General features: G+C 33.0%; 3 protein-coding genes across 4 annotated transcripts; all 3 read left to right on the forward strand.

Moving 5' to 3' along the window:
* Positions 1–4,950: 4,950 nt before the first annotated feature.
* LOC136229099 (B3 domain-containing protein LOC_Os12g40080-like) lies at positions 4,951–9,234 on the forward strand. The gene is made up of 3 exons (XM_066017668.1): positions 4,951–5,076; positions 5,170–5,497; positions 9,097–9,234. Exons 1-3 carry the CDS (start codon positions 5,002–5,004, stop codon positions 9,126–9,128), a joined length of 435 nt encoding a protein of 144 aa, XP_065873740.1. The 5' UTR covers positions 4,951–5,001; the 3' UTR covers positions 9,129–9,234.
* Positions 9,235–13,297: 4,063 nt separating this feature from the next.
* Positions 13,298–15,901, forward strand: LOC136229891 (uncharacterized membrane protein At3g27390-like). The gene is made up of 9 exons (XM_066018760.1): positions 13,298–13,373; positions 13,465–13,688; positions 13,883–14,016; positions 14,110–14,398; positions 14,670–14,776; positions 14,868–15,015; positions 15,096–15,288; positions 15,368–15,611; positions 15,718–15,901. Exons 1-9 carry the CDS (start codon positions 13,298–13,300, stop codon positions 15,851–15,853), a joined length of 1,551 nt encoding a protein of 516 aa, XP_065874832.1. The 3' UTR covers positions 15,854–15,901.
* Positions 15,902–16,386: 485 nt separating this feature from the next.
* On the forward strand, positions 16,387–18,741 carry LOC136230269 (cytochrome P450 CYP82D47-like). 2 transcript variants are annotated; one of them, XM_066019288.1, is made up of 3 exons: positions 16,387–17,417; positions 17,580–17,838; positions 18,112–18,741. In XM_066019288.1, the coding sequence occupies exons 1-3, from the start codon at positions 16,467–16,469 to the stop codon at positions 18,462–18,464; spliced, it is 1,563 nt and encodes a 520-aa protein (XP_065875360.1). In that variant the 5' UTR covers positions 16,387–16,466; the 3' UTR covers positions 18,465–18,741. The 2 variants fall into 2 exon arrangements, with proteins under 2 accessions (XP_065875360.1, XP_065875359.1); XM_066019287.1 differs by having other exon boundaries at positions 16,389–17,417; positions 18,094–18,741.
* The last annotated feature ends 3,167 nt before the right edge of the window (positions 18,742–21,908 follow it).

Below are 21,908 nucleotides of genomic sequence, written 5' to 3' on the forward strand. Positions count from 1 at the left end.
CGGCATCTAGGACGAGACAGTTCACGGTTGCTTCGACTTACAATTTACATAGACGTATAAGGGCAATTGTGGTTTCGGATCCGTTTTATGCGCCAATTTGGAAATTGTAGTCCTGAGTGGATTAGATATTTGGCTTCTTGCAGGGGATTTCATTTTGTCGAATGTAGCTCGGGTGCATAAACACATGGCCACAGAACTGACCTAGAAATTTTGTTTATAACCGGAGATAGCCATGCACATTGGCATCGAGCGCGAGTCGTGTGGGATCTTCTGCGGCCACAACAATTCTTAAGAGAATTTTATACGAATGACAAGAGAACTTGGGTTGGTCAGAATTTACATAGGAAAGAGCTGAAATAGGGTGTACGCCGGGAGTTGCGGTTTGAAACCGTCGCCTAGTGGTTATGGCGTTGGCGCAATGACACTACTAGAAAATGTCTGATTCCTGATGGAATTTTTTGACAGAACAAATTTTGTCTGTAAATTTTGACGGAATATCGTCAAAATGCATATTGAGAACTTGGCTAAGGAAGCCCAATGCCTCACCACTAGTTATGTTTATTAATTTCCTAAGTTGTATCCTGTGCATATTCATTATATACAAGGCAACTGTTAAACTAAACTTGTTCTGTAGATTTCATTCCCAATTTCCTATCAATATAAAATGTATATTTTTTTCATTTTCTATTTGCCAAGTTTGCTAATAGAATTTCAGACCTTAGTTGCAAATCAACTTGGCTGCAAACCAGATGGTGTCTTTGATATGGAATTGCAAGCACTTGGTACTCAACCATGTATAATAGCAGGTGCTGCCAAGGAATTCATTTCTATTCCTCTTCTAGTAAAGAGACTATGAAGATTTTTGAATTAATTGAATGAAAAAATTGAGATATCCTTCATTGATAGTATTTTCTACTACCTTGTTGACATGCTTCTTCATAAGAACTTGGCTTCAAGAAGGTTCTTACTTCAAAAGATCATATATAATATAATGCTTTATAATTTTTTGGATTTATATTAAAATGTAGTTTTCATATGTTTAGCTCCCTTCAATCCAAATAATATTTATTCATCTATTATATTTTTAATTTTTTAATGTCATAAGAAAATATATATATTAATTAAATAACTACTGACGGAATATTAATTAAATTCTGTCAGTATTCCGTCTGCGTGATTTTCCATCAACATTCCGTCAATATTATTTACCCACGCATGTATATTCGACGGAATTTCCCGTCAGTAAACAAATATTTTCTTAGAACCCAAATGGAAACTTCGTAGCTTGGAGACCACCGATGGAGGATGGGTGAAAGTAAATTAGGATGGGGCAAGCAGGGGTGATTGGGGATGTGTCAGCACAGATGGGCTCATATATGTGACGAGTTTGGTTAGTGGAAAGAGGTTTTTTTTGGCAAATTTAGGTTTTTGCACTGTAGTACTTGTAGAGTTGTGGGGATTCTGGAGCTTGCTTGGAGGATGGGTTTTCGGTAAATTAGGATGGAAGTCGATTCTCAGGTGGTAATTCGGCTAATGCAACATGATGAATCTCGACATTAGTACGTTTGATTGCTAAGACTATGCAAGGAGTTGTTGGCTAGGAGCTAGACTGTTGGACTTCAGCACGTCTATATGGAAGGCAATTGTGCGGCTAATTGGATGGCGAAATTCGCGAGTACAGTTTCACTAGGTCATCACGAGTGTGGTGTGCCACCTACAGGCATCCAATATATTCTTTTTTAGTGATAGATTGGGGACTTCCCTTCCCCTCATAGTTAGCAGTTAGTTTTGTTTCGGCGTCACCCCACCATTTGATAAAAAAAAAATTAATATATAATAAATATTTTTTTACCTAACAAACATAATTACTCCAATACTTATTTTTAATCACATAAAAAATTATTTATCAAATAAAATAATTAATTTAATACATATTATCATTTCAATAAAATTAAATAAATAAATTATTATTATTTTTTGAAAAAAAATCATTAAATAAATAAAAAAAATTATTGATTAATTAAATAAAAAATAAGTAATTTAGAAAAATTTATAATTTGTGGACCATCTGTCAAACAATATAAATCATACGCCTAAAATTAATATTATTGTCTAAAATACAATGACTACACTTTGTATTCACTATCTGCCACAAACACAAGTATATACACGCACTCAAAGGCGCTTCAATCGCTGCATTTAGCATGTGTATTACACGCGCAAGACGCGGACATTGAGGCGCTTCTGTGTGTGTTTATACGCGTGTTGAGAGTTATACTCTGACGTTTTTTTGACGGATAGTACTTTACATTTATATCCACTAAATATGGTATTAGCCAAATCTCTCCTAATTAAAATTCTTAATTACCATAATCTGCAAAACTTGAGGAGGAAGATTGCCTTCAAACACTCTGCAAAAAAAATTGTGAGATTTTGCTATAAAATAGAACTAACTAATACTGGGGGAAAATGTTGCAGCACTACAAGAATCAGTTCACATCAGTTTTCAGTTCACATCAAGCACAGTTCTTTCCAGAATCCAAATCAATGGCTTCAGCACCCAAATCCACCATGACATTCATCAAGTTATTGGTTTTGGTTTTCGAATTCGCTACAGGAATTGTATATGCCTTCTCTGATTTGATCTGATCTTCTCTTTACTTCAATTGTTAATTAAATATTTTCCATTTGATTTAACTTTTTTTTTTATTGCAGAAACTACCTGGTTTGTTGGTGAAAATGTTCAAGGAAATGATCCCCAAATTATGCACACTGAGATCTCACACAGGGAAATCCTGTGAGGTATCAATAGAAAGGAACATCAACCACTATTTCTTTAGGCAAGGATGGGATAAGTTTTTGAAAGAAAACGAATTGCAAGAGGGAGATGTTCTAGTTTTCAATCTCGTTGATGAAACAACTTTTGAAGTTTTCGCATATGGGGCTACTTGCTGTTTGAAGGAACCTCAAATTCAAATTCAAATTCCTACTTCTGAGAGTGAAAACATCTATTCTAAACCTGAAGTTTCTGCGAGAATCACTGGTAAATAAATCTCTGGTTTTGATTTATATAACTCTTATAAATTTATAAACCAATTTACTTCCTTTTCTTTTTCCTACTAGAATGTTGTAATGCTAAGAGAAAGGATCCTGAAACCATCTTTGGAGATTCTGCAACTGGTAACGGAATTACCGGTCCCTTGTTTGACACAAAAAATCATTGTTTTTAAGTATAAAAAATGGAAACTTTACTTTTTCTGGTTTGGTTTTGTGCTAGAATATGGTGTTGCTAAGCGGGGAAGAAAGGAAATCAAGGAAAGGGATAGTGAAAAGCCAGTGACCAAAGAAAAGAAATCAGAGTTAATACCTGTATTTTCATAGACCAGTCGAAGATGAAGAAATCAGCAGATACAAAGAAGAAGAAGAAATCAATAATCAGAATTCAAACAAACAACCCATACTCAAAGAAAAGAAATCAAAGTTAATACATGTATTTTCTGGAGATAGATTTCAATCACAAGAAGATTCAGTATTTGAAGAAATTAAGTTTGGTATGTTGTTTATAAAGAATTAGGTTTGCCTTTTCAAATCAATTAAACCTCATTTAATATGAACCAATTTCAGTTTTCTATTTCCTCAGAATCCCTGCAAACCATTTGAGTTTTGACAGAGAAAGGTGTTTCAATTCTGGAAACGCGTTTCAAATTTCATGTAATTACAGAAACGTGCCCGGAAACGTATCGTATCAGTTTTCGGATGTTTCCGTTTCCCACATCTTGTGGAAACACTGAAACGTTTGTTGAAGAATGTTTCCGTGCTTCATAGGTCGAAACTTGGCTTCAATAAAGTTCTTACTTTTGCATAATTTGGCTTCAAAAGATAATATATAATATAATGCTTTATAATTTTTTGGATTTATATTAAAATGTAGTTTTCATATGTTTAGCTCCCTTCAATCCAAATAATATTTATTCATCTATTATATTTTTAATTTTTTAATGTCATAATAAAATATATATATTAATTAAATAACCACTGACAGAATATTAATTAATTCTGTCAGTATTCCGTCGGCGTGATTTTCCGTCAATATTATTTACCCACGCATGTATATTTGACGATTTATGTTCCGTCTGCATTCTGTCAATAACTCACTTTCCTGATGGAATTTTGAAGTTTCCTTATGGAATTTCCGTCGTAAACAGATATTTTCTTCTAGTGTGAATCGGTCTTCAACCCGAATCACTGTTTGCCGATTAATATGATGGGTTTTCTAAAAAATCAAGCTTCCAGTCACCTCTACATCAGTACGTTTGGTTACTAAGACTATGCAAGGAGTTGTTGGCTAGAAGCTAGACTGTTAGACTTCAGCATGTCTACATGGAAGGCAATCGTGAGGCATTTATTATATGTTAATTTTAATGATTATTTTTAAAAAAAAAATAATAGTAATTTATTTATTTAATTTTATTGAAATGATAATATGTATTAAATTAATTATTTTATTGGATAAATCATTTTTTATGTGATTAAAAATAAGTATTGAAGTAATTATTTTTGTTAGGTAAAAAAATATTTATTATATGTTAATTTTTTTTATCAAATGGTGGGGTGACCCCGAAACAAAACTAACTGCTAACTATACGGGGAAAGGAAGTCCTCAATCTATCACTAAAAAGAATATATTAGATGTCTGTAGGTGGCACACCACACTCGTGATGACCCAAGGAAACTGTACCTGCGAATAAATCAAGCTTCCACTCACCTGTCATATATTCTTTGCAGTCATAGCCAAATCTCTCCTAATTAAAATTCTTAATTACCATAATCTGCAAAACTTGAGGAGGAAGATTGCCTTCAAACACTCTGCAAAAAAATTTGTGAGATTTTGCTATAAAATAGAACTAACTAATACTGGAGAAAATGTTGCAGCACTACAAGAATCAGTTCATATTAGTTTTCAGTTCACATCAAGCACAGTTCTTTCCAGAATCCAAAACAATGGCTTCAGCACCCAAATCCACCATGACATTCATCAAGTTATTGGTTTTGGTTTTCGAATTCGCTACAAGAATTGTATATGCCTTCTCTGATTTGATCTGATCTTGTCTTTACTTCACTTGTTAATTAAATATTTTCCATTTGATTTAACTTTTTTTTTTATTGCAGAAACTACCTGGTTTGTTGGTGAAAATGTTCAAGGAAATGATCCCCAAATTATGCACACTGAGATCTCACACAGGGAAATCTTGTGAGGTATCAATAGAAAGGAAGATCAACGACTATTTCTTTAGGCAAGGATGGGATAAGTTTTTGAAAGAAAACAAATTGCAAGAGGGTGATGTTCTAGTTTTCAATCTCGTTGATGAAACAACTTTTGAAGTTTTCGCATATGGGGCTACTTGCTGTTTGAAGGAACCTCAAATTCAAATTCAAATTCCTACTTCTGAGAGTGAAAACATCTCTTCTAAACCTGAAGTTTCTGCGAGAATCACTGGTAAATAAATCTCTAGTTTTGATTTATATAACTCTTATAAATTTATAAAAGTTTACTTCCTTTTCGTTTTCCTGCTAGAATGTGGTAATGCTAAGCGAAAGGATCCTGAAATCATCTTTAGAGATTCTGCAACTGGTATTTTACACAAAAAATCACTGTTTTTAGGTATAAAAACATGGAAACTTTGCTTTTTCTAGTTTGGTTTTATGCTAGAATAAGTGTTGCTAAGCGGGGAAGAAAGGAAATCAAGGAAAGGGATAATGAAAAACCAGTGACCAAACAGACCAAATCTGAGGAGCAATATTCTCTGAAACTCACATTGAAGGAATACCAAAAGCATAATGTGGTATTTCATCTGAATTCATGACTGACTTAGAATATTCTTTCAAAATGCTTTTTGCCTAATGTTCTTATAGCCAGACTAGACACAAAATAAAAGCTATTTTAAACTGTTAAAAATGCAATATACGAACTGAATTAGACTACGATTTAGAGGCTCGGTTCGTAAGCGAACAGAGCTTGAGTGGACTAAAGCTCGGCTCGAAAGATCGCGAGCAGGCTCGATTATAGGCTCGTGAACGAGTTCGATTATTAATGTTCACGAACTGCTCGATAGAAGCTCATGAAGAAACTCAATAAAAACTTGTAAATAATATTAAAAAAATATTTGAATATTATTTATATATATTTCCATATCAAATAAAATAGAGTAACTAAAAATATAAATTATAATAATGTCAAAAAAAATACAAATTATAATTTACATATAATAAAATTTAGTAATTTAAAATTATCCTATGAAACTAGTTAGGAATTTGTGGCCCATTAAGTAAAAACAAGTTAAGTTTTTGTAAATTGAAATTAGGTTATACTTGTACATATGCACAAAAACACACTGACTTCCCAAATAGAAATTTCCGACATCCATTATCCAACCCATCTCTCTTCTCACTTCTCCATTTTCATAGTGGAGGTTTTTCTGCTTGTTTAGTTTTTTTAACTAATTCTATCCCTGTTGCCTGCCAGTGATAGTAATGCCTTCCAGTCTGTCTTTCACTCTGTCAGTCAGTCATCCCCTTTCTTTTTGTGCGTAAAGCATTTCTTTTATTCCGTAAAAAGAGACTTTTTTTGGACCCCTTGTTGGTATACGCTCGATTCCGAATAGATATAGTAGTTGGCTCAGAGGATTCAATCGGGTACTACCCCAATGTCAATGTCATATGCAGCTCTGCTGCTCCTGCATCCCTTATGAATATAAATACTCTTCCATCGCGTGCAAGGGGGATCCCCGGCTCAAACAAAATATCTCGCCGAAAAGCGCGCTCCTTTTTCTTGAGTAGGCTCCGGGGGTTAAAGTAGATTTTTCTAAGAAAACAAATATGTTGTGTGAGTCTGTTGATGCTAATTTGTGTTGTGTAATTGCTTATAATGAGATTTTTAGTTCTATATAACTAAAACTTTAATTTGTGTTGTGTGGATTGATTTGTTTGCTGATTCTATCAGTGTATTGTGTTGATTGCTTTATTTGTTGATTCTTTTTCTTTCACTGAATTCTATATTTATATAAAGAAAAAACACATATTATATAATCTATTTTATATTTCAGTTTTCATAATTTTTTTCTTTATAAAAGAAAAATTCTTTTAATATAAAGGTCTTTGTAATGGCTTGCATTTTAGTATTTTGCTAAGCCCTTATTTGGAAGGAAGTTAAATGAGGTTAACGAAATGTAATATTTTAAATTAACTTTGTTTGAGAGTGTTTTTTTTTTTTATTGTTTTGAGTAAATGAAGGTGAACGTGAGCTAATATTTTACTCCCATTAACTCTACATCTTAATTTCCAAAATAAGTGTTAATGGGAGTAATGTAATTTTTTTTAATAAAAACTAATATTTTAACTTTCAGTTACATTCCATCATTTCCCATACCATACAAGGTTAAATTTTAATCATCATTTCCATCACTTTCCCTCATCTTTTATTACCTTCCCTAACTTTCACCCCAATTAACCTCACAAATATGTGACATGTGTTGTTAATTCAAATTATTGCTAGTTGAATGGTTAATTTTGATTCATTTCAATTCTTTATATCATAAAGAGAATCATTCAAGATATTCATTGTAGTTCTTAAAAAGTGGAGAATTGAATGGTTAATTTGCAAAATATTGTAATTGTTAAGTTAGGTTTTATTTGGTTTTACTAGTTAAATAATGGATAACATTGTTGATACTTGAGAATCTTATTTATGGTAATAATCTTAACAGAATGTTGTAATTGTTTCTTTTCTAAGTGGTTAATTTGCTTGTTTACAAGTTTATTTCAAAGAAACGGATCCATTAAATGAGCGGTGACAATCTTGATCGGAGGAAGCAATTAGGATTTGTTGATCATTTATTAATGTTTAATGGTTACATTGTAACATTCATTAATACATTCGTTAATGCTTAGTTTGCTAATTTAAGAATCTTTTGATTATTTTTATTTAATGACTAAAAACTGAGATTTTTAATGTGCATGCAAACTTATATTATTTCATTTGGTACACTCGCTATTATTTTATTTGATGTTATTTTCGTCGTCCACTATCCAACCCATCTCCTCTCTTCTCACTTCTCCATTTCCGTCGTGTGGGTTTTTCTGCTTGTTTGGCTTTTTTAACTAATTCTATCCCTGTGTTTGATATACAAATGGTGATTCTAACATATCGTGTGAGTCTGTTGATGCTAATTTGTGTTATGTAATTACTTATTATTATGAGATTTTTAGTTCTTTATCACTAAACCTTAATTTGTGTTGTGTGGATTTATTTGTTTGTTGATACTATCCATGTGTTGTGTTGATTGCTTTGCTTGTTGACTGAATTAATTTCATATTTATATAAGAAAAAAACACATACAAAATAATCTAATTTGTATTTTAGTTTTCATATATTTTTCTTTATAAAAGAAAAACTCTTTTAATAATGGTATGCATTTTAGTATTTTGCAAAGTCCTTATTTGGAAGGAAGTTAATTAAGGTAAATGGAATGTAAAATTTTAAATTAACTTTGTTTGAGAGTTTTCTTTTTTTTGTTGAGAGTAAATGAAGGCTAATGGGACCTAACGTTTTACACCTATTAACTCTATATCTGAGCGTTAATGGGGGTAATGTAATTTTTTTAAATAAAAACTGACATTTTAACTTTCATTTATATTCCATCACTTCTCATACAAGGTAAAATTTTAATATTCATTTCCATCACTTTCCCTCCTCTTCCATTACCTCCCCTAACGCTCACCCCGATTAACCTCCCAAATTTGTGACATGTGTTGTTAATTCAAATTATTGCTACTTGAATTGTTAATTTTGAGTTATTTCAATTCTTTGTATGATAAGGAGAATCATTCTAGATATTCATTGTAGTTCTTAAAAAGTGGAAAGTTGAATGATTATTCTGCAATATATTGTAATTGTTAGGTTAGGTTTTATTTGGTTTTACTAGTTAAATAATGGATAACATTGTTGGTACTTACTAATCTTCTTTATTAAAGGTGGTAATAATCTTACAGAATGTTGTAATTGTTTCTTTTCTAAGTGGTTAATTTGCTTCTTTACAGGTTTATTTCAAAGTAACAGATCTATTAAATGAGCGGTGACAATCTTGATCGGAGGAAGTAATTAGGATTTGTTGACCATTTATTAGTGTTTTATGGTTACATTGGAACACTCGTTAATGCTTAGTTTACTAATTTAGGAATCTTTTAATTATATTTTATTTAATGACTAAAAATTGAGAATTTTAATGTGCATGCAAACTTATATTATTTCATTTGGTACACTTGCTATTGTTTTATTTGATGTTGATGTTATTTTGTTTGCAAGCAAAATAAGCAAGCTGCTCACGAGAAAAACTTGTGAACAAAAAAAAATGAGCTGCTTGCAAGCAAAGTGAACAAAATAAAAGCTACTCGCGAGCAAGCTCCTCAGCAAATAAACGATAAAAAAGATAAACGAGCTAGCTCGCGAGTAGCTCATGAATAAACAAGCTTCTATTTGAGTTGAGCTCGAACATAGGTTTGAGCTTGAAGATGGGCTCATGCTCGTTAATGATAAACAAACCGAGCCTGAATCAGCCAAAGCTCGACTTAACTCGGCTCATCAAAAAAAAAAATATATATATATATATATATATATATATATATATATATATATATATATATATATATATATATATATATCCAAGTTCGGAGTCTCATTGAAATTAAATACTACACTCATATAAAAGGTAAGAATATTCACTCTTATTTTCTTTAGAGACGTACAATAATGAATTAAATTTCTTTTAAATGAAGGGCTTCAAACGCTATTAATCCTTAGAGCCAGGGAGGAATCCAAAGGGGTTATTGGGGGGTGTTGAGCACATACTAATCGTCGGAATATGTTAAAAATTCTATTCAAAATTCGATAGCTACAAAAGTTAGCTATAAAAATTATTTTTACAGCTAATGTCAGTGCGAACCTTGGATGACAATTTGGGTGGGGGGGGGGGGACCATATACGTAATGAAACAAACTTTTATAATATATTGTTTTAGGTGGGTGCTCTCGACTCTTTGGCTTCTTGCAAATCAGCAAATGAACAAACATATGTTTATTTGTTAAAAATAACTTTGATTAAAGTTGAAGATGTGTGGTGGGACGGCAGTAAGGAGAAGAATAGAAGAGAGAGAGATAGAAAAGTAAAGTGAGTGGGAGAGAGAAATAAGAAAAGAAGGAATAGGATATATATAATAGGGTTTTAAGTATTAAATTAATATATTTATATTTATATTTATAAATATATAAAACTTGAAGTTTATGATTCTAACACAAGTTTATGATTTTAAGTTTGTGGTGACAGTATCATAGACTTCATCATTGTGCTCATGTTTCAACGAGTACAATCCAAGTGGCAGGTACATAGTAAAGGAGATTCGAATTGTGGAACTGCTTAGTGCTACTTGTATGAAATATGTGGTCAAGGGTTGTGAACTTTTATATCAATTTAGGCTACTTGTATGTTCTGTGAGTAGCCATATTCTTATAAGGAAGGGTTATGTGGGTATGAACTGATTGGTTGCATGTATGATGCTGTTGTGGGTGATGCCTATTGATATGGGTAAAAAAAAACCCTATCTTTAGGTACAGTTCTTAGGATAGTTTTGATTAGTTTTTTGCTAATAAGCGAGTGTTTCTCGCACTTTTATGCATTTGTACTTGTTATTTAGTTTTCGCACTCGTTTTATTTATTTTTGTAGTTTCTAGCCATTTCTGAGTGTTTTCAGGTAAAATATCCGCCAAAATAGCACACACTTGAACTTCACCTTATTTATTTCGGCTAATTGATCCACCAAAGATCACATCAAAAGGAGTTTTTACTCGAATCTAAAGACTGGTGGGTCAATTTAGCCTTTGGACTAATGATTTTTTGGAGTTTGATGTGCATGTTCACGAACTGCTCGTGAAGAAGCTCAATAAAAACTTGTAAAAAATATTTTAAAAAATTTGAATATTATTTATATATATTTCCATTCCAAATAAAATTGAGTAACTAAAAATACAAATTATAATAATATAAAAAAAAAATACAAATTATAATTTACATACAATAAAAATTAGTAATTTAAAATTATCCTATGAAAATAGTTAGGAATTTGTGGCCCATTAAGTAAAAACAAGTTAAGTTTTTGTAAATTGAAATTAGGTTATACTCGATATGCACAAAAACACACTGACTTCCCAAATAGAAATTTCCGACATCCACTATCCAACCCATCTCCTCTCTTCTCACTTCTCCATTTTTGTCGTGTGGGTTTTTTCTGCTTGTTTGGTTTTTTTAACTAATTCTATCTCTGAGTTTGATATACAAATGGTGATTCTAACATGTCGTGTGAGTCTGTTGATGCTAATTTGTGTTGTTTAATTGCTTATTGTGAGATTTTTAGTTCTTTATAACTAAACCTCTAATCTGTATTGTGTGGATATGAACCATTTCTACATGGTGATCTTATAGAGGGAATTTATATGACACTAAGGTATTAAGACTGAGGTTCCAAATGTTGTTTGCAAACTTAAAAAGTCCTTGTATGGACTAAAATAGGCAAGTCGCCAATGGAATAGTAAGTTGATATTAACTTTAGAATTGAAGTTCACACAGTCAGTTTCATATCCTTCTTTATCTATTAGCGGGGTGTTTGTTAGGGGATATAGGAGGTGGGATAGGGATAAAAAAAACACGAGATAAGTTATCCCGTGTTTGTGTGTGAGATAGAAGAGTGAGACAGATGAGGGATAAGTCTCTTATCCCTCAAATCCTATACCCAGGAGGGAGGTGGATAAGCTCCTGCGATTTTAATAGGATGGAAAAGTCCATCTTATCCCTCAAATTAATGTTATGTAGCTTAAATAAGGTTAAAATAGTAAAATGTAGTATTTTATTCCTATCCCTATCCCACCTACCAAACATTGAATAATAATTCTCGAATTATACTTTTATCTTTATCCCAACTATTTATCCTTGTCCATATCCCAACATTTATCCTTATCTCTATCCCAATAGAATACCAAACGACCCGTAGGGGTACATGTGATGATTTTATAACATCGGTTGTCTATGTTGATGATATAATTTTGGCTAGTAGTATTAGTCAACCTATCCAAGAGGTTGAAACCTTCTTACATAATAAGTTCAGTATTAATGATTTGGAGTTTATATTAGGAGATGTTACTAGGAATCAAGCTTCTCTTCGTCCATAGTTGTAGACAAGAATAGTTTAACTACCTAAATCTCTCGTTTTATTGCATGTCTAATTTTTTATGTGAGATATCAAGCCTATTATAATTAGCAATGGATCCAATTCCTAACAAGTGGTATGAGATTTTTGGTTTAGTATATCGATCATGTTGATAGGATAATGGTTGTATCGAAAGAAAGTTATAAAGAAGTTTTATCTTCAATTAGACTTGTTAATGAGTTGGGTTTGATTGACACAACCGAGTTTTAAACTAAACTACCTTATCCAAGCCTAAATTGACCTTGCACTATATTCACATCATGTTTGGTTAGGTTAAGAGAACTAATTCCTAAATCCTATCCACTGGCCTAATTAAAATATTTATATTAAAAATAGAGATAAGATGCATTGGAAGGAAAGTGTAATTTTATTCCTAATGTCATAAATGATTCAATTATACTTATAACATTTATAAGTTGGGTAAATTTTACCCCCTAAAGTTTGAAAGTTGGACCAACTTTCAGTTATTATTATCGGAACACTCTACGTGGTCGTTATCTCCACTCTCATGTAAGTCATGTTATCAACTAATAAGCAGTCTTGATCACATGCACCTTATACTTAGATTTAATAAGTCTATATCTAATGGTGAATAAATTCACTTGCTCATGTGAAAAAAAAAAATAGAAATATAGAATTATGCTTTGTCTTAACGTTGTAATTCTTGTCTTTATTACAGGAACAGATTCTATAATTTGTACCTTTGACCTTAAAACTGCATTCCGGATACTTGACAACAAAATTGTCTTTGTACGAATTCTTTTTATTTCTGGCTACATTTCTTCATTGATTTCGCATCGCAGTAAGAAATTATTTTAACAGAAAATGGAAGTTCCTAAGGGGTTCTTGAGCTATGTGTGTTACTTCCTCTTCTTTCTTCCAGCCTTTATGTTTCTATTTACTCTTGGAATTCTCAAAGGTAGCTAATTTTTCTTCTGAACTCTCTGATTATTATCTGAACCATGTGTTAATTATTTTTAATGAATATGGCAATGACAGGAGCTATTTTCAGTCCTTTTGTGTTTCTGGTAATTGCTTTTGGAGATACTGGTGTTGTCATAGGTTTATGGCCACTTCATCTTGTTTGTAGCATCTACTGCTTAATCAAGTATATTTCTTTTTTCTCATCTTGAGTGTTTTTAATTATTTTTTCTTAATCTTGTTCATCTTCATCTCAGAACAAACAAGTTTGGGGCATACATGAAATGTCTCTTGATTTTACTAGTTCCAATACCAATAGCAATATGGAGTGTTATTGGTGTTGCTGGAAGTGCAATTATGGGTGTTGGATATGGTTTCATTTGGCCTGTCATGGAGACATTCAAGGCTATCAGTAAGGAAGGTTCAATTAGCATCAAGCTCTTTAGATGTTTTACAGTAATATTCTCTTCTCATAGCATTTCTGCTTTTAACGAGAATCTATGTTGCACGAAAACCCCTCTTCAGTAGTGCTTATTCGGTTTGAAGGCTATGTTTTAGAAAAAAGGTTTCCCAGTATGTTTCTGTGTCCGTGCAATATAGATGAACATTTATGTAATAGGCAATAACTTGAGTGTGCTGCTGACTCACAGGATGGGACGTGGACTAGTGTTCTCGGGGCATGCACTGTTGTCCGCGATTTTGCAGATTTTTCAGTCCACTCTTACTTCTCTGTTATGGATGGGCTGCTCGAGTCCAAGGAGGATGAAGATCCCATTGAATTAAAGTAGTAATCTTTTCGGAATTCGGAATGCACTTAACTATGCTTTTCTTGTGAAACATCTTGATGAACTTTTATTCTTCTCTGGCATTTTAACAGGGTTTCTCAGATGCCAGGTTGCATTCTGGCAGCAATTCTAGGAATACTTGTTGATGCGCCTGTTATTACCATAATCGTTATGTACAAATCGCCTGTACTACTGTTTAAAGGATGGAACCAGCTTATACAAGATCTTATAGGAAGATCAGGCCCCTTTCTGGAAACTGTCTGTGTTCCTTTTGCTGGATTTTGGATTCTGTTGTGGCCTATTGTGGTTCTGCTAGCAACACTGGCTGGCATAATTTCAAGTGTCGGCTTTGGCTGTTTCGCTGCAGTTGTTGCCTATCAGGTAAAAATCAATCGCCTTATTGCAGCTAGTGACGGATCCAGGATTAACTAACAGGGTGCTTGGATGCTCTCGGCTGATCTATTGGTGCTCAATGGATATTTTTTGGGTGCTTTTACAAAAAAAGAATTAAAACTCCGTACACAGATTCCATGGAATTTTGCAGCGACTAGTGTTCAAGCCCCCCTTGCATCTGTCACTGACAGACTGCAGCTGGTCTCTCTTTTCGTTTTCTTGTGTGACTCGTGTGGTTGTTTTCTGATAAATGTTTTAGGAAAGTTCTACCAAGAGGGGATTGCTTTATGTGATTGCTTCTGTATCTGTATTTGATGAGTACACTAATGATTTACTCTACCTGAAAGAAGGTTCCTGTTTTCCCAGGTATGCAACTCTTCCCATACTTGTGTGTATTTTTCGCCCGCATTTCACAGACATTCATTAACATTCCTGCTTCTGTCTTGCTGATAATCAGGCCCAAATATCGTAAACGAGTTAGCTCCGATTCTTCATTGCTTCCTGTAAAGAAACTGCACGAACAGCTCGAAGGTGCTCGTGTTGGTTTCGGTGAATCATTTATGAGGACTCCTGCTGAAAATGCAACTTCACTCAATACTGCAACTGTAAGAACAAAGGCTGAATAAATAAAGATAGATTCATTCTTCTAAAATGCAATAGTTTAACTAACAAATATGTTAACCAGATATGGGATAGCTTCTTTAAAACATTTGAAGACATTGGGAAAGAGCTTCTAAGGAATGAAGCTATCCAAATTTCTGATCTTGATGCCTGGCGAAACTCGAAAACAAACATAATCAACATTGGAATTCCTGCATATGCGTTTCTCGAGTGCTTCCTTCGCTCGATTAAGAGCAAATCAAGCGGCTTCATCCTTCGTAAGAATCACTCAACTTGTTCATGCTGCATTGTTTATGAATGGATTACAAGCAAGACCAGATCACATCGTTTTCGCAGGCAATAATGTGGAGATAACAAGTGTGAACAGACCAGAAGGGCGGGTTTTCGATTGGCTCTACGAGCCAATGTGCATCATGAAAGAGCAGATCAAGGGTCTAAACTTAAACAAAGCTGAAGAGTTATACTTCTACAAACACTGCCTGTATGGTGGCGATGCAGCACGAATAGAATCTTGGTTGAACGATGGCGTTCCCCCGCAGGATCCGATTAAAAGAGCTCAGTTGGAGGGTCTTAGTAGAAGGTAACAGTTAGCTATTTTCATTTCTGTTTAAACAAATACATACTTTTACTCCAAATTGTCTAAGTTATGGTTTGCTTTGAAATTAAACCTTAAATATTGAAATCAGATTGCAAGGCTTTTGTTTGACACTATCAAGGCTTCCGACGTCAAGGCGCCGCTTCTTTGAAGTGTTGAAAGCTATTGAAAATGAAGCAAAGGACCTTAACAGCCATGCCAATGAAGATATAGAGGCAGCTACATAAAGTCCTAAGTTGCATGGAAACTGAAACTGGACACTTGGAAACTTTATTTCTAAAACATAGTCTCCAAAACCTAAAACAAAAACGAAACTGAAACAGAAACAGACACGAACATGGAAATTTTATTGAAGGGGAGTTTCCAAGCAGCATAGATATGAAAAGTGTATCTAGTCTAAATTCCAATTCTGATGCTGTATCATAGTCTATGCAGAAAAATTCACAGAATTCTGCAATTTTGTCTCTGCACGATTGAGATTATTGTTTAAATCAGTCAAAAGTTTGCATTTGTTAGATTTATCTGACATGATCATTTTCAAGTATATATTATCTTAAACCTGTGCAGTTAATTATGACTAATGCTCTATTTTATCTTATCCCACAAAACATATTTGCTTATCCTTAGTTGGTTGAAATAGTCAAGGCTTAGCTCATATGAAACTTATCTCTAAACTACTTTATTTTATCCCCAATTGAAAGCAACACCAGGTGACTTTTTTTTTTGTCCCCAATTGAAAGCAACACCAGGTGACTTAGCTCTAATTTATTTGGACAAAAATTGAAAATCACATCTGAGACTAAACAATTGCCCTCCTTCAACCTCTAGCTTCATCCTTTGATGGACTCTCTTCTTCTTCAATGGTTTTTAACCTTGATCTTCACCTTCCTTGCCCTTCTATTTTGCTTCTTCTTTTATCAATCAAAAGGAGCTACTACTAGCGGCCACAGATTGCCTCAGGCAGGCAGAGCTTGGCCTGTAATCGGACATATGCACCTCTTCGGCAGCAATCAGCTAATTCACAAAACATTATCATCCATGGCAGACAAGTATGGACCTATTTTCACTATAAAAATAGGTTCACATAGAGTATTAACAGTGAACACTTGGGAAACTGCAAGAGAATGTTTGACTTCACATGATAGAAATTTTTCTGATAGACCAATTATTGCTGCTTCAAAACTTCTAGGCTATAACTTATCCATGTTTGGATTTTCCCCCTACGGACCTTACTGGCGAGAGATGCGAAAAATAGCAACAGTAGAGCTTCTATCAGCTCACCGGATTGATATGCTGAAGCATATAAGAGTTTCAGAAGTGCAGATTGCAATAAGGCAGATTTACAAGACTTGGATTAATGGAGGAAGCAAAGAAAGTGGAGTTGAAGTTGAAATGAAACAGTGGTTTGGAGACTTGACAAGTAATGTTGCTCTTATAATGGTTGGAGGGAAGAGGTATTTCGGACCGGATTCTGATATGGAGGAAGGAGAAGCAAGGAGATGTCAAAAGGTTATGAGAGATTTTGGTTTTTTGTTTGGGGTTTTTGTGTTGTCTGATTCTATACCATTTCTTGGTTGGTTGGATTTGAATGGATATGAGAAAAGAATGAAAAAAACTGCTAGAGAATTGGATATTCTGATTGAAGGATGGTTAAAGGAACATAAACAGAAGAGATTGTTAAAGGGGAAGGAGAAGAGGGAGCAGGATTTCATGGATGTAATGCTTAGTATCTTGGAAGATGATAAAGTTTCAGGTTTTGATGCAGATACCATTAACAAGTCAACTTGCCTGGTAAATCTCATATTCAGCTCTATAATTCTATATTTGGTAAATTACATCCATGGTCACTCAACTTTACTCTTACTGACTTTATAGCCACTCAACTTACATAGAAGTAGTTTAATTTTGTCTTTTACTAATATAAAAGTGAGCTTAAACTTATGATTTTGGCAGAATTTGATATTAGCAGCAAGTGACACAACAATGGTAACCCTGACATGGGCATTATCATTATTACTCAACAATGAACAAGAGATGAAGAAGGCCAAAGAAGAGCTGGACATCCATGTTGGCAAAGACAGGAATGTAGATGAAACTGATATCAATAACTTAATCTATCTCCAAGCTATTGTCAAAGAAACACTGCGCCTATGCCCTCCAGTTCCTGTAATTGGTCTTCGTTCTTCAATGGAGGACTGCACTCTTGCATCAGGTAACACTTTAAAAAGCGTATCATTTTAAGCAAGTTCAAGAGTCTAATAAATCAATATAAGCACTTTAGAAGGTGAATATGTTATCTTAAGCAAGTTTTGGGAACTAATAAGTCATTATAAACAAGTTCAGAAAGCTAACAAGACACTTTTAAAGTTCAAAGTCAATGAGTTTTTCTGACCATGCATTCAGCCACTATAATATATATATAAATCACTTATAGTATGATAACCCGTTTTGACACTTCTAGCATCAGGATACCATGTCCCTGCAGGCACACGGTTAATGGTTAATGCCTGGAAAATACAGCGTGACGAGCGAGTTTGGTCGGATCCAGACAAGTTCCAGCCAGAGAGATTCAATAGTATCCACAAGGAGATGGATATAAAAGGGCAGAACTTTGAATTAATCCCTTTTGGATCAGGAAGAAGGTCTTGCCCTGGAATCACATTGGCACTTCGAGTAGTGGAATTCACATTGGCTACATTGTTGCATAGTTTTGATGTTTCTAAGATATCAAGTGAAGATGTGGATATGACTGAGAGCCCTGGTTTGACTAACCTCAAAGCTACCCCTCTTCAAGTTCTCCTCCTCCCACGTCTTCATTCCAGCCTCTATGGATTGTAAAACCGCTACATACCGGACAATTTGTACTATACTACTGGAGTAATATACCCAATCAATTAGAGCGAACACGGGGTGCGCTATGCGAAAAATTTCTAGAAGGTGAAGCTTAAAGATGTGTAAATCTTTTTTTAAGGAACATGTTTCTGATAACATAATTAGTTAAGCTAATATTGCCTAGTTAGTTGATGAAACACAATTCAAGTAAACTTGTAATTAAAATTCTCTTTTTATTTAAATTATGTAAAATGCTGTGGCTAGTTGTGTTGGGATAACAAAACATGGTGCTAGTAATTTTATTGAATCTGTTGATTTCTGCACACTTTGAAACTACAAATTAATGGCCTTTTTAAAGGCTTATAATGCCACAAAAAATGAGATTTTAAAGCAACAATAAAATCTTCACTACTTATCCTACTAATTAACTGAAGACCTAGACTTAGTCAAAAACAAACTTTGAATCAGAATATCAAAATCTCAACATTCCCACCTGATTCAAAGTTTTTTTTACATATGATGTACTTCACATCATCATCTTGTAATCGAAGCATTTCTCTCCGCAAAATCGCTTCTCGGTGCATTTCTCACCGACCTTCAATTATTAATTGGAGCACTTCTCTCCAACATTAAAATAATAATTCTTCATCAACAATACATGTCAAATTGACATTTTCTTCAATAACTTTTTGCATTTGAAACGCTGATGTCTCCTTGTGCTACCATGCTTCTCATAATGACTATACTCAGTAATTTTCAATTTTCCAAAAAATTTCCTCAACCACTTGTTCATTTTCTGGAAGTAATGGTTGAGTTTTGTTTCACATACTCAAAGATCCCTTAAAGATCAATGAAGCTCTTATACCAATTGTTTGGATTTTTTCAAAAGAGTATAAAAGAAATTAATAACAAAACATGGTTATAAGAATTTTATTGAATCTATCAATTTCTGCACACTTTAAAACTACAGATTAATGACCTCTTTAAAGGCTTATAATGCAACAAAAAATAAAATTTTAAAGGAACAATAAAATCTACACTACTTATCCTACTAACTAAAGACCCGGTAAAACTAGACATCAAAATCTCAACAAGTTGTAGTAGGTAGAAAGGGGTACAATCCATTAGCTTGAATACTTTCTATAATAAAAAGCTTTTCTTTCTGCAGCCCATTTCTCAAGTCTTTGGACGCTATGTTCCAGAGCAGCCAAACTTGTAACTGTTAGAATTGCATGAGTTAGGTAATAGTTAATAGTTATGAGAGTTAAGTTAATTAGAGTTATTAATTAGTTATTAAGAGTTATGTAAGGTTTTATTTATTAGGTTTCTAACGGTTACAATTTCCATGTATATTAATAGTTATCTTGTATAAATTAAAAAGTGTTGGAAAAATTGAATATAGATAATATTTTATATGATAATTTACACCATTTTGAGGTTTCATTATACAAAGGATAAAATGGTATTTTGAATAATGTCATTAGAGCTTTCCAACGGCTCAAAATGAAAAATTAAAACCCAAAGTGGACCATACGAAATTAATTGCATTTAATTGAAAGATTAATTGCATAAATCACTTGAAATTAATTGCATCTAATCAAAAAAATTAATTTTATTCAATTCGGCAATTGTTGGAATTAATTGTATTCAATAATTGTATTCAACAATCATCAAATGGCTCATATCCCCACACTATATAATGTCACTTAATATCTCCATCTTTAGGCATCTGTTAACCAAACTGCATATTCACCATCTCTCTACCTCTCTTCATCCACACTAAAAAAAATGGCGAATCTAAAAGAGCGAGAATCCATGGATGAAATCTCTTGCCTCGTAATCACACAAATACTTCTTTTTGTCATTCTCCTCATGTTATTCATCTATTTCCTTCCTGATATCATCTTTGGTCCTCGTTGACCAAGAGAAAGTAATATCTTCACCTAAAAGAATTTCGTTTGTTTTGTGAGTTGAAATTACAAATTTTGTTTGTAATTTTATTAATTGTATCGTAAATATATTTTTGCAGAAAATTTAGGTGGTTGATCAATTGGAGACGATAAAGAACCAATTAGATGGTGATTCTGTCTGCAAATCCTAATAACATATGAAACTGTGGTTTTGTTTATATTGCTATCTAGTTTGGTACCTATAGAAAACTGTAATAAAATTGTTCAAAAATAGATTGATAATAATTTCAATAACATACTAAATTTTTGCTTCGGGTGTTTATTTTAAGCTAAAATTGTTCAAAATAGATTGATAATAATTTCAATAAAGTAGCATGCTAAGTAAATTCAGGTAGAATGCTTGAATATTCGAAATAACCTTATGAGAGCCTCTAGTTTTGTATTTGGTAGATGAAGAAATAAATGATAATTTTCAAAATAACCTTAATTTTTTTGGAGGGGGGAATACCTAATTTAGACTTCACGTAAAAAAACATACAATTTCAGCTAAAATGCATCAAGTAGCAAGTGAAAATCTCACTATATTGGGAAGGAATGTTCAAGATTGTTTCATAAATTCATTAAAAAAAAGATTGTTTCATGAAAACATTGTTATTGATTAAGAGCATCTCCAAGAAAATCATTTGTTAGGCTCTGAAATTAAATTTTGAAGAGTTTGGATTAAAAATTAACTCTAATAGACTCTTAGTCACTCCTCAAATTACTAAGAGTCTTGGTTCCCTCTCTTTTTTTTTTTATTGAGGAACCTCTCTCTCAACTCTTAGTCAACTACTTATTTTTTTTTTATTAATAATTTATTATTGATGAGTCTTTCTCTTGTTACAATTGGTAAATAGTACATTATAATTTTAATGATAAAAAATAAATAAAGAATGAATATTTAGAGATGATATCTATTTTAATACTTTTTAAATAACTAAGAGTTAATTGTTTATAATATTTTTAAGGGAAAATTATAAAATTGGGTCAAATTGGAGATTCATTTCCATATTTAGACCATTTACCCAACACATTACATATACTGACTATTTATTTGTGATTTTCCCAAAATACCTCAAACCTTTCATCTTCCTCTCTTCCTTTCTATCGTTTCATCTTCCTCTCTTCCTTTCTTTTTATTGTGCGAACGAAATCCTTTTTTTTATCATCCTGTCTATTCTTCCTCTCTTTGTCTCTCTGTTCTTGTGTGAATCGAAGGCATCGTTCTTCGATGTTATTCTGCGTTTATCATATGTTTATTGTCGATTTCAATGGTAAAAGGTGGAAAGAAAGTAAGTATCTATTGTATTTCTGCGTTCATCTTCCTCTCTTTTCAGAAAATGACTTCGCATAATGAGTTTGCTTCACATTTTGCAAGACCTACGAAGAACAATCATCCTCTAAAGTATTATTTTCTCCAGAAAATGACTTCGCAAACTTCATAGTTTTGCAATATGCAAAAGCAAAATCATCCTTTTCAAGTTGTATTTCTCTTTGCAAT

This window comes from Euphorbia lathyris, chromosome 5 (assembly GCF_963576675.1).
Source record: "Euphorbia lathyris chromosome 5, ddEupLath1.1, whole genome shotgun sequence".
In the NCBI taxonomy this organism is placed as follows: domain Eukaryota; kingdom Viridiplantae; phylum Streptophyta; class Magnoliopsida; order Malpighiales; family Euphorbiaceae; genus Euphorbia; species Euphorbia lathyris.